The 12,887-nt window shown below is 30.7% G+C and overlaps 1 protein-coding gene and 1 long non-coding RNA gene across 2 annotated transcripts; both read left to right on the forward strand.

The window, feature by feature from the left end:
• Window positions 1-1,326: 1,326 nt before the first annotated feature.
• Window positions 1,327-5,065, forward strand: LOC106346850 (leucine-rich repeat receptor-like protein kinase PEPR2). Its single transcript, XM_022687233.2, has 3 exons — window positions 1,327-2,017; window positions 2,089-4,442; window positions 4,524-5,065. The coding sequence occupies exons 1-3, from the start codon at window positions 1,554-1,556 to the stop codon at window positions 4,895-4,897; spliced, it is 3,192 nt and encodes a 1,063-aa protein (XP_022542954.1). The 5' UTR covers window positions 1,327-1,553; the 3' UTR covers window positions 4,898-5,065.
• A 974-nt stretch (window positions 5,066-6,039) lies between these two features.
• On the forward strand, window positions 6,040-8,350 carry LOC106351386. The gene is made up of 2 exons (XR_002652963.2): window positions 6,040-7,253; window positions 7,876-8,350. It is a non-coding gene; the product is annotated as an uncharacterized LOC106351386 (long non-coding RNA).
• Window positions 8,351-12,887: the final 4,537 nt, after the last annotated feature.

Below are 12,887 nucleotides of genomic sequence, written 5' to 3' on the forward strand. Positions count from 1 at the left end.
TACAATAATTTTATAATTTACATGTTATAATTAATTAATTGTTTAAACCGTATATATTTACCACTTCTTATTATATATTTATCTTATTGTATTTGCATTTAGTTATTAAGCAAATTAATATATTAATGAAAAAATATATTTAAAAATTATTTTGTATTTAATTTATGCTAAATTTTGACCCGTCTTTCAAAACTGGATTTCTTTTTACCAATATTTTTATGCTTATTCATTTTAGATAATTTATTATTGTATAATAAAAGTCTAAGATATGATAATTTTTAGACATGTATTATACAGTTTGTTAATTTTAAACTGTTCTATCATCATATTATATTTTAAGTAAATAGTTTATATTTATGAAAATAAAATTTATAAATTTATCAATTGAATATAATTTTATCATATTTATTTTAGTATAATAATTATATTTTAACATGATCATGACTATAAAGTAGATAAAATAGGATATAATTTATTTATTTTCATTTTTAAACGATAACTTAAAATACATTAAGTTATTGTTTAAATATTTTTACACAGATTTATTAGAATTTTTAAAATATAATATATAAATATATATTATATTTAAAATGAAAATATATTATGATTAAAGTAGTTACAAAGATTTTATATTATTAACTTTAAAAAATACATGTTAATTTTTATACATGTATTATATAGTTTGATAATGTTAACCCATCTTACCAACATATTAGATTTTATTTTTGAACATAAATATTTTATAATTACGAAAATAAAATATATAAATATATAAATTTAATACAATTTTATTATATTTAGCTCAATATAATAATTTTATTTTAATATGATTGATTATGATTATATAATAAATAAAATATTATAGATTTTTTTATTTTTAATTTTATATAATTGAATATATTAATGTATAATAATATTTTAAACTAATTTCGAAATTAGCAAAAATATTTAAATATAATTTTGAAAATGAAGATCTTGTAAAAATCTTTTTAAACAGATTTGTTAGAATTTTAAAATAAATATATTTATATTTAAAATGAAAAGATATCAAAAGATATTATGATTAAAATATTTCAAAAATTCTATTTATTATTAGTATGAACTAAAATGTAATATGAATATCTATGAATAGGTTTATTAGGTCTATTTTTAAAAAAATCGCACATGAATGAAGGTTGTGGTTTGTTTTAATATATAAGATACCGATAAAGAAGAGGAAAGGGAAGATGACAGTCCCCGGTGACTCGGTGAGGAAACAGCGTTGAAATGGCGAAGTCGTAAAGGTAAGTTCACAAAAAAAACGCGCTTTTACAAAACTCTAGTCTCTTAAATAATGCCATTGCCGTAGATTCGGATCACATATTCTTATTCAGTCCCCTTCAAAATCAAGTTCTCACCTTTGGTCTCTTTCTCGTTCTGGGTTCAGTGCTGGTGAGCTGTGAGAGTTTCAAGTTCTCACCTTTTTCTCTTTCGCATTCTGGGTTCAGGGTTAGTGAGGTGGGAGAGTTTCAAGTTTTCAGTCCCGATACGTCTTTTGAGAGATTTAAACACAGATGATGATTCTAGGGTTAGTGGAAATTACCCTCCTTTGCTCTCTTTTTGTCTCTTTCCGTTTAGACTCTGTCTCCTCTCTAAACTCGGATGGTTTGGCTTTACTTTCGCTTCTCAGCCACTTTGACAAAGTACCACCTCAAGTCAATTCCACGTGGAAGGAGAACACATCTGAAACCACTCCGTGTAATAACTGGTTTGGTGTCACTTGTGATGGTTCTCTTAACGTCGAGACTCTTAATCTGAGTACATCTGGTGTTTCAGGGCAACTAGGTTCCGAAATTGGAGAGCTTAAGAGCTTGATCACTCTGGATCTGAGTAACAATAGTTTATCTGGTCCGTTGCCTTCCAGTTTAGGAAACTGTACTTCACTTCAGTATTTGGATTTGTCTGAAAATGGGTTTTCCGGAGAGATTCCAGATAATTTTGGCAGCTTGAAGAATTTGACTTATCTGTATCTCACTTCAAACTTCTTCAGTGGCGAGTTGCCTGAGTCCTTGTTCCAGCTTTCCTTGCTACAAGTGCTGAATCTTGATACAACAATCTTACCGGTCTGATTCCTGCAAGTGTTGGTGGGTTGAAAGAGCTTTCAGATCTGACCTTGTCTCATAATGACTTGTCTGGTCCCATCCCTGAGTCCATTGGGAACTGCAGTAAGCTGGAGTATCTGTACTTGCACAAGAACAAGCTTAATGGTTCGTTACCGGAAAGTCTCAACCTGCTCAAGAATCTCAGTGAAGTGTTTGTCAGCAACAACAGCCTTGGAGGGAGGATTCGTTTCGGTTCAAGCAACTGCAAGAAGTTGGTGACTTTGGAACTGTCTTACAATCATTTCGAAGGTGGTGTTCCTCCTGAACTTGGCAACTGCAGTAACCTTGACTCTTTAGTCATCATCGGATGTAACTTGACAGGTAACATTCCATCATCATTGGGTATGTTAAAAAAGGTTACCGTTATTAACCTCGGTGAGAATCGTCTCTCTGGGAATATCCCTCCTGAGCTCGGGAACTGCAGCAGCTTGAAAACCTTGAAGCTGAACGACAACCAGCTCGAAGGAGAGTTACCCTCTGCATTGGGTAAGCTAAAGAAGCTACAAATCCTGCAGCTTTTCAGGAATAAGCTGTCTGGTGGGATTCCTATTGAAGTTACTGAGCTGAAGAATCTTAAGTCGCTTACTCTGTTTAACAACAGATTTTATGGAGGGATACCAATGAGTTTAGGCGTGAATACAAGCTTAGAGGGGGTGGATCTTATTGGTAACAGTTTTACAGGGGAGATACCTCCCGATCTATGCCATGGACAGAAGTTGACGGTTTTTAACTTGGGTTCTAATCAGCTTCATGGTAAGATACCACCGTCTATTGGTCATTGTAAGACCCTCAGGAGAATCAGGCTTGGAGGAAACAAGCTTTCAGGTGTTCTTCCGGAGTTTCCTGAGACACATAATCTTTATTTTGTGGAACTCAAAGGCAACAACATTGAAGGATCCATCCCTCGCAGCTTGGGAAGCTGCAAGAATCTCCTAACAGTTGACCTGTCTCAAAACAAACTCACTGGTTTGATACCCCCAGAACTGGGAAATCTGCAAAACCTCGGACTGTTGAATCTTTCACATAACCACCTGGAAGGTCCTCTGCCATCTCAGCTATCTAGCTGTGTGGGAATACTGGAGTTTGATGTCGGATCCAACTCACTGAACGGTTCTGTTCCTTCGAGTTTCAGAAGCTGGAAAAGCTTGACTACTTTGGTTCTCAGCCATAATCGGTTTTCAGGAGCCATTCCACCGTTCTTGGCCGAGTTTGGCCGCCTAATAGATCTCCAGGTAGCTACAAATGCTTTTAAAGGTGAGATTCCTTCCTCTCTTGGCTTGTTAAAGCACCTGAACAGCTTAGACCTCAGTGGAAACGGATTCACCGGCGAGATCCCAGCCTTTCTGGTAGGTCTTGTTGATCTCGTACGGCTCAACATATCCAACAATAAGTTGACAGGGAACTTATCCGTTCTTCAGAGTCGTAGTTTCTTTCAGCTTGACGTCTCGAACAATCAGCTCACCGGTCCAATACCGGAAAAGCTGATGAATAGTTCATCAGTATTTACTGGAAACCCAAGCCTCTGCATTCAACCTTCTCACTCAGTAAGTGCAGTGATCCGTAAAGAGTTTAAAACTTGCAAAGGTCAAGCCAAACTTAGCACCTGGATGATCGCCATTATAGCAGTTGGTTCCTTTCTATCTGCATTGGCTTTACTTTTTGCTTTAGTTTTGGTTTTTACCTGCTGCAAAAGAGGAGTCAAGACAGAAGATACTCCTGTCCTCGACGAGGAAGAAGGTCTTTCCTTACTGCTTAACAAAGTTCTCACAGCCACTGACAATCTAGACGACAAGTACATCATTGGAAGAGGAGCTCATGGAGTTGTTTACAAAGCCTCATTAGCCCCAGGCGAAGAATACGCCGTGAAGAAACTCATCTTCGCAGAAAGCGTACGTGCAAACCAGAATATGAAGAGAGAGATCGAGACGATCGGGCAAGTTAGGCATAGAAACCTCGTTCGGTTGGAAAGGTTTTGGATTATGAAAGACAATGGCCTGATGCTGTACAAGTACATGCCCAATGGAAGCTTACACGACGTTCTGCACAGAGGCAATAATCAAGGAGAAACAGGTCTTGACTGGTCTGCACGGTTCAACATAGCTCTTGGGATTGCACACGGGCTAGAGTATCTACACCATGACTGTCATCCACCAATCATCCACCGTGACATCAAACCAGAGAACATACTTATGGACTCGGAGATGGAGCCTCACATTGGAGATTTCGGATTGGCTAGGATTCTTGATGACTCGACTATTTCAACAGCAACCATCACAGGCACCACTGGTTACATTGCACCAGGTACACTTTACTTCTCAGCATTAACATTAATTTAACATTTTGTTTTACTGTTGGGTTTAATCATTGCTGCTATCAAAACAGAAAATGCGTACAAGACGGTGAGATGCAAGGAATCAGATGTTTATAGTTATGGAGTTGTTTTGCTTGAGCTGATAACGGGAAAGAGAGCAGTGGACAGATCTTTCCCTGAGGAGACTGATATCGTGAGCTGGGTTAGATCTGTGTTAAGCAGCTACGAGGATGACGAGGATTATACTGTTAGTCCAATCGTTGATCCAAGGCTTGTGGATGAGCTTCTAGATACAAAGGTTAGAGAACAGGCAATTCTAGTTACAGACTTGGCACTTGTGTGTTCGGACAAAAGGTCAGAGAACAGACCGTCCATGAGAGATGTGGTGAAAGAGTTGACTGATGTGAAAGATCTTGTAAGAAGCACTTCTGGTTCAGTTCAATAGTTTCTGTATTTTACAGGTTTATAGTAGCAGTATGAGTGGAGAGTAGTATTTTACTATTTCTCTCTGTAACCATTGTAGCATTGAGTAACATTGAAGATCTGAGAAATATATATGATGTATCTAAAAATGCCTTCTATATTCCGTAAATGAAAATTGAGTAATCGAGTACAACAACAAGAGAGGCTTATAAACATTTTCCTATTTCAATATGTTTAGCCTGTGCTAGCTACCATATAGCTCACCAGAGAAAGCACTGCCCATAAGATGTGGAACTGGTTGGTGTCTGCGATGATGTTGAGATCCCTCGATCTTTAAGTAATTGCCTTACAGGCTGGCTTTGTATGGTTGCAGTATCATCTTCTTCTTGCCCTGGTAATAGAGAGATAGAGAGATTCAGATGAAGGCTTAAATCATTCACTTCCATTAACCAATATTAGTAATGCTTAAGCATAATTGTGGACAAAGCTTCTTAGTAGCTTACTATATAACTCATTACTCTTTATAGATCTTCTGTCTCTTAATAATCTTTGAGATTCACCTTAGGTTGAATCATTTTCACTTAGACCTTGATTGGTTATGCTCTACATTATCTAATCAATATTTGTTAAAAAAGCATTTACCAAATGCGAATGCTCCCCAATTGCTCTTTGGTCAATGCTCTTATATGGAGTTTTTAGTATAACATTTGCATTTAGAATTTATAAAATTAAAAAGAATATATAAATTTTTTTAATTTAATAATATCATAAAATTTTATATCCAAAAATAAAATTTATATTTTTACAATAAATTTTACAGTTAAAAATATATTTTTAAATAATAATTCAAATTAAAAACATAATTTATTATATAAATTATATTATATTTTAAATATGAGATATTATTTTAAAATATATATTTTAATGGTAAATGTTATTTTTAAAATACCATTTTTATATAAACATAATTTTGATATTATTAAATAAAATAAATTAATTTTATATCTCTCTTTATTTTATATATTGTATATATTAGAAATATATTCAATAAAAATAAATATATTATATATTAGATTAATTTTTATAATAATTTTAAATAACAGTTCATATTGATCTACTGATCATTCTATTAAATAGTTTAGTAACAACATACTGCTTTTATATCATACTGTTACTTCTTTATCATCTATTCAGCTAATTAAGGCTTTAGAACATTGCCTTTAGCAGCAAAGCTATGCTCGGCAGTTTGACCTATTGGTAAGATACTCTGTAAACATATTGACAGAACAACATCGATACTGTGTGTTGGGCCTGAAAGAATTGAGAAGATGTTAGTTAGTGGAAGCACAACAAAAAGTGGGTATATTTGGGCCTGAATTACTGCACAGCATATTAAGTATACATTATCTAGTTTTATTTTAATATCTAAGAGACATCATTTTCGACGTTTTTGTCCAATCTTTCACTAATCTCCGCCTTCATGAGTAGATGATGTTGGGGTTGGCAACTCCGCATTCATCAACACTCTCTCCGGCTAAGTTCTCTTCTATACAACGCCGCTAATCTCCTTCTTCCGAAATGTTGGGTAAGCGTTTATCTTTGTATATTATTATTTTTCTCCTTTTGTTCTCGCTACGCAACCAGTAATTTTTTTGTCTTGAGAATATCACTTTTAGCATTTTGGTAGGCACTAAACATGACCAGTGATGCATAAGGAGATCTACCTTGATTGGTGGAAGTGATAATATATGCAGGAGATTGTTTGGTAACTAAAGAGCTTGTCCATATGTAAAAGAAGATGGCACATATGAAATAAGGTTAAGGAAACATTGACTATGGTAACTAGAAACGTAATCGTAACTGGAGTTATGACATGGTGAGGATGATGCTTAATTGAGTATTTTTTTCTTTGAAACTAGTGTACTTGAAGAGGAAGAGAAGCCACTTAAAAGAGATGAATCTGATTAGAAGATATATATATATATAGGTAATCCATTATCTACAATTAATAATGGATTGTTAAGTTTTATTAAACTGATTCACTTAAATTACGAAGCAGTTTATGATTAACCTAATATCATTCCATTGTATCACTTAAACCTAACATAAAATCTACCTTTTTATGATTAACTCTCCTCGGAAATAGTGTAGAAGGTCAACTGGAATTCATTATCCGATATTTTTCCTTCATTTTAATAAAGTTTAGTTTCCTTGTCCGTCGCAAATTATTGGTCTTGTTAGGCTTTTAAAGAGAATATAACACAATGTTTTTGTTTTGCTTTGCTAGGGTTATCTTCTGAGTTTGTTCTGGTGTTCATCATGCGGTTTGTGGAAGCTGAGGGTATTAGTCTTCTGTGGAGTTGTTACTCTTTCCATTGGTAAACAGATTTTAAGTTATTGACATGTTTCTTGATCCCTTAAGGAGTTAAATGTTAAGATATTTTTGCTCCATATGACACAACTCGTCCTTCTACTTTGCTTCATAGATTTTCAATATTGAATCGATTTATGTTAATAGTTTTGTAAATTTGATTGTAGGATATCTATGAAGTATTTAATTTTAGGATTTTCAACATCAAATCAATGAAGTAGTTACTTCTTAGGATTATTAGTAGTAATTAAGTGTAGATAATACATTATCTACAATTAACTACAAGTAATAATATCATGGAATGAGCTACAAATTTCATCCGTTTTGCATCAAAAGTTTGTTTTACATGCATTAAGAAATTTCACTTGAATGTTAAAAAAAAAATCACTTGCATGCTGTAACAATTGGGTATCACATTGAGATATTGAATCCTAACAAAATATATAAGTATATATGTGATATACAGATGCATAAATTTATATTTAAACATAACAATGCATGTTTTTGTACGAGCTCTTGCCAGTAATTTAGCTTATGGATTTGCACTTTTACGATTATGATCATATTATATTATTACTTTTTCAGGTCATGCTTGATTAATAGGTTTTTTTTTTTTTGCTTCGAACTAGTGGGAGTGTAAGAGGAAGAAGGCCACTGATTTACATAAAGAAAAGAAACTGATTATTAGATAAACCCTCGAAGAAGGTCAAGCTCAATATAACTATTTCTTCGTTTTATGGTTTTCCTGTGTACTGTATTCATATATCACTGGCTCTTGTTATGCTATTTTAGCAATAGGTTATTTACTCAGGTTGTTCAGGTACTCATGCGGTTTCTGGAGGCTGAGGATATTAGTCTCTTTGGATATGGTATTCTTCCCATTGGTAAGACCTAAGAAGGGTTTACGTTTTCAAACATGATATTGACACGTTTTCTTGACACCTGAAGAGTTAGCTTATGTTAGATATTATTACTCCATGTAACATTTGCTTATCTCTTGTCCATCTACTTTACTTCATTGAGTTTCAACATTTAACAGACATAGGTCTGTACAGCTTTCCTTGCATATATATGTTAAGTGTTTATATATTTTCTAGATATATATTGGCATAAGATATCAATGAAGTATAATAATATTTATGGCAGGGTTTTCAAATGAAATCAGTCGTAGTTAATTGTAGAAAAAACCCCAATATCTACAATTGGTTACGACAATATAATGGAACGAGTTCTGGATTCCATATAATGATTTATTCATCCAACTCCTTTTGAACTTTATCCAAATTGACCTACGTTAAGAAATTTCATCTGAATGCTAGAACTGGTGTACCAATTGGATGACAAATTTATTTTGAATCCCAGCTAATATATATAGATGCATGAGTTTGCATTTTAGTAAAGACAATACGTGTGTTTTAGTACGCGTTCATTTCAGCATCTTAGCGCATGTGTTTGCGCTTGTACTTCTCGACAGCTTTTAAAAATTGTTTCTCCTGTAAATTACTTCCATCGATCATTTACTGGTTGTATTTTTAAAGAATGATTAATCTAATTGATTCAGTCACCATCAAAATTATGTACCACAGCATGATTTGTTTCACTATCTTGATTCTTGACATGTTTGTCTTGTTTTTCGACATGCTTTGTTTCTCTTTATCAACGAAAAAAAAAATTATTGTTGTGTTCTTGGCAAATTATTATCCATTATCTATCTCTCCAGCAATATGCGAGTATCTGTTTTACATTTGAAGCTGTTGGAAATTTTATTTTGAAATTTGTAGTATATACATCTCAGATTTCAGAATATATATCTCTAGTTTACACTTGTGCGTAAAAAATGTGTATGGTTCGTGTAATGGCTTTCTTAAATAATTAACTAAGAATATGAGAGACCCTTCGAAAGAAAAAATATATTAACGTTAACAACAATACTGTAATTGTATATGTATACAAACTCATGACTATATATGAAGAATTTCTCACTAAGAAGAAAAAAGAATTGTAAAAGGTGCTTCAGATTATAGTACTGTGCCACAAACTACTGCTTGGGATATTGACTTTTTCCATTATTCTTTTTTTTGGCTCAACTTTTTCCATTATTCATGTTCTACGTTTCTGTCTAAATGTTATTGCGTGTCGTTCAAAAAAAAAAGTTATTGCGTATAATGAATTTGCTAGATATGATACTGTACTAGTAATAACAACAAATTTCGTAAACATGTATGTGAAACGGAACTTTTTTTAATTCAATGACTAAAAACAAAAGAACAGTCAGAAGTTTGGTATTTTTTGGAATGTTTATCTCAAACCATTCAAATTTTGAAAGTTATATAGATATATATTATATTATCTAATCTATTAAATTAGAGTGTTATCTATCTTATTAAAACTCAAGTACAAAATTGGAGTGTTTGGAGACTTGAATAGGACTATTAAAAAAATTTGGAGTGTTTGGAAACATAAATTGTAGTCTTTTAAAAAAAATTAATTTTGTTTGGAAACAAGGATAGTAGTATTAAAAGGAAAAAAAGTAATGGGCTTATGTTTTTAAGAAAAATTAAAAGTCCATCATATTATAAAAAACTATCTATCTGGGCGAGATTTAAAATATACGAAAACGGGTCAATCTAATCGCCTAAAACTTTTTCTTTTCTAAACTAACCATAAAACAAAATTTAAACTTTATACACATATTTCAAATCAAAATAATAATTTAAAGTTGATTTATATCAAAAATTGATTAAAAACTAATACATATATTCAAAAATGGATTTTAACTAAACTAGTTTTCAATAACCATTATACAAAAATGTTGTCAATATATATAATAAAAATACAATACAAAGCCCAATTTGAAATACCAACTCAAATTATCGTTTTTATATTTCCTATTAAGTTTTATAAATATAATATATGTAATTATTTATATGATGGTACGTATAAAATACTATTAATTATATGATTACTTATATGATGGTACGTATAAAATACAATTAATTATATGATGACAGTATACGATATATAATAATGAATAGGGATGAGATTTCGGGCACCCATACGGGTTTGGTTCTGATCGGTTTGTGTTTCGGGTTTTCGGAGTCAAAGATTTAAGCCCTATTAGGATGTTTCTAAATTTTGGTTTGAGTTTGATTCGGATCTTTGCGGGTTTGGTTCGCGTTTGGATAACCCATTTAAATTATTTTTAAAGTTTTAAATCATTATCTATTTTAAATTTCTCAAAATCTTTAAATAAAATAATATATTACCTATAAATTTGAATAACATATGTCAGAATACCTAAGCTTAACATATCAATTAGTTTGATTTAAAATTTTGGATACAGAATCAATAATTATTTTAAGTATTTTTGGTGATTTGAGTATACTTTAACTATTGCAGATATTTACTTTTGACTATCTATATATATATTTTCAAGTATTTAAACCAATTTAAAAGTATCATTCTTAATGTTTTATATACGTTAAATCTAAAAATAATTAATATATATAAGTATATAAATCTATTTTTAGATAAATTCGGGTACCCGAATACTTCGGTTCGGATCAGATTTGGTTCTCTAAATAACAAAATTTTGAATAATTCGAATATTTAATCAATTTATGTTCGGGTTTGGTACTATATTTTCAGATCGGTATCGGTTCTGTTCTTTGGATTCATTTTGTAAAACCTTAATAATTACATGAAAAACAAATATCAACATATTTTTCAAAATATACACCCGCGCACCTGCGCGGGTCAAAATCTAGTTTGAATTAATTACCATGGCATGTTTTTAATTTTAGACTTATTAAACATGCTGTGACTAAATATAAATACATACTTCATATTAAATCTATATAAGCTATAGGAAATCTTGCTGTCAAAAAAAAAAAAAAAAGCTATAGGAAATCTAAATCATATCATTTGAGAAAGTAAATCCTAACTATAAATTCAAACACCATTAATAACCTACCGTATATTCCTTGAAATATACCTCTTATCAAAAATATTTTCATAAATAGAAACAAATAGATATAGTCAATATAATATAAATAAACCTAATGTCAACGTAATATCTATGCTGTTTATACGATTAACTTTTCCTTTTGATTAGTTTTGTCTGCTCTATTATTTATTCTGTAATACAAATTGATTATATTATTTTCTCGAATAAAGTTTTTGATGAAGTTCCTTTATCTTTGCATAGAGTTAAATCAATGCACCAAGCAAAAATAGTGTCTAGCTTGGTTTCAAAGAGGTTCGCTGAATTATGTTGAATTTTTGATGATTCAGTTTGAATGAATATCACCGAAGAAGAGAGAGAACTTCTTTGCCAAAGAAAATCTAAATTATATCAAATCTAAATCTAATTTAAAGCAGGAGGAGGCTTTGGATAATGACGAAGCAAAATTCTTTACAAATAAACATTTACTAACCAGTGCCAAAGAGGTTTGTCACTCACTAGAAGGCTTTATTATATTACACTAGCACTAGATTTTTTAACCGCGCTACGCGCGGATAAGATATTATATGTATTTCTCAATTCTAAAAAATAATGTATAATATTGTATTATATTATTTAAAAAATATAAAATATGACTACATAACATAAATATATTTTTTAAATTTTCTTTGTGGAAATCATTATGTTGCTTGATTGTTGTACTTGATTCACATATTTGCATAGATATTTGTGATAGATGAATAACTATATTTTTATTATCAGTAAATAATATATATTTATTATATAATATAAGAAAAATAAAATTATTTACTTTTTAAACAAACTTGTCTCATGTTGGGGACTCGGTTATAGACATATCATATACGAATGAGACATTTTTACAGTTATCAATCTTCTTAACATTGAAAAAACAAATCTACATATCAAAACAATATCTCATACGATCTATTTGTGGAATAATTACTCTGAAGAAATTGAATTTAGGCATCAAAAAGGACTGAAAATGTATGTGCATATATGTTATCTAAGTCTGCTTCACAAAGTACTATTCATAGTTCATATATCATTAATGTCCATCCTATTTTTTTGTACACCATTTCTTAAACATCTTGAAATAACTGATGCTAATTAATAATAAACTTTTTGCTGGAAAAAAAATCAAATTTGTCTAATTATCGCTTAAATATTTTATTAATATGGTCTAAGAAGCTTTTAAGTGATATCATAGTTTAATTTATTAGTTTTTTTGTTAATTTTTAGAGGTTTTTGTATTTAAGATTTTTTTCCATATTAAGCTTTTATTTCTTTCACAGAATTGATATATATATATATATATATCATAAAAATTACCATCAAATCAGTTTTACTTATTTATTATTTTGTTTTAACAAAAATACACTTTTTAAATAATTTAATTTAAAATAAAATTATATATTAATTTGCTGTATTTTAACAATTTCATTGATTTAATTAATTTTCTTTGGTGGATAACTTAAAAAGTTTTCATATGAATCGGGGAAAGTAAATTTATGTTGTTATATTATATTTATTTTGTGTATATAGAATCTATATATAATTCTAGTGTAATAAAGAAAGAACATTATTTTTTTGTAACTTCAAAAAGATACATTATTACAATTTAAAATGAATCAAAATTGAAGAAAATGGTAATTAAAT

Source organism: Brassica napus, unplaced genomic scaffold (genome assembly GCF_020379485.1).
Source record: "Brassica napus cultivar Da-Ae unplaced genomic scaffold, Da-Ae ScsIHWf_2430;HRSCAF=3139, whole genome shotgun sequence".
Lineage (NCBI taxonomy): Eukaryota > Viridiplantae > Streptophyta > Magnoliopsida > Brassicales > Brassicaceae > Brassica > Brassica napus.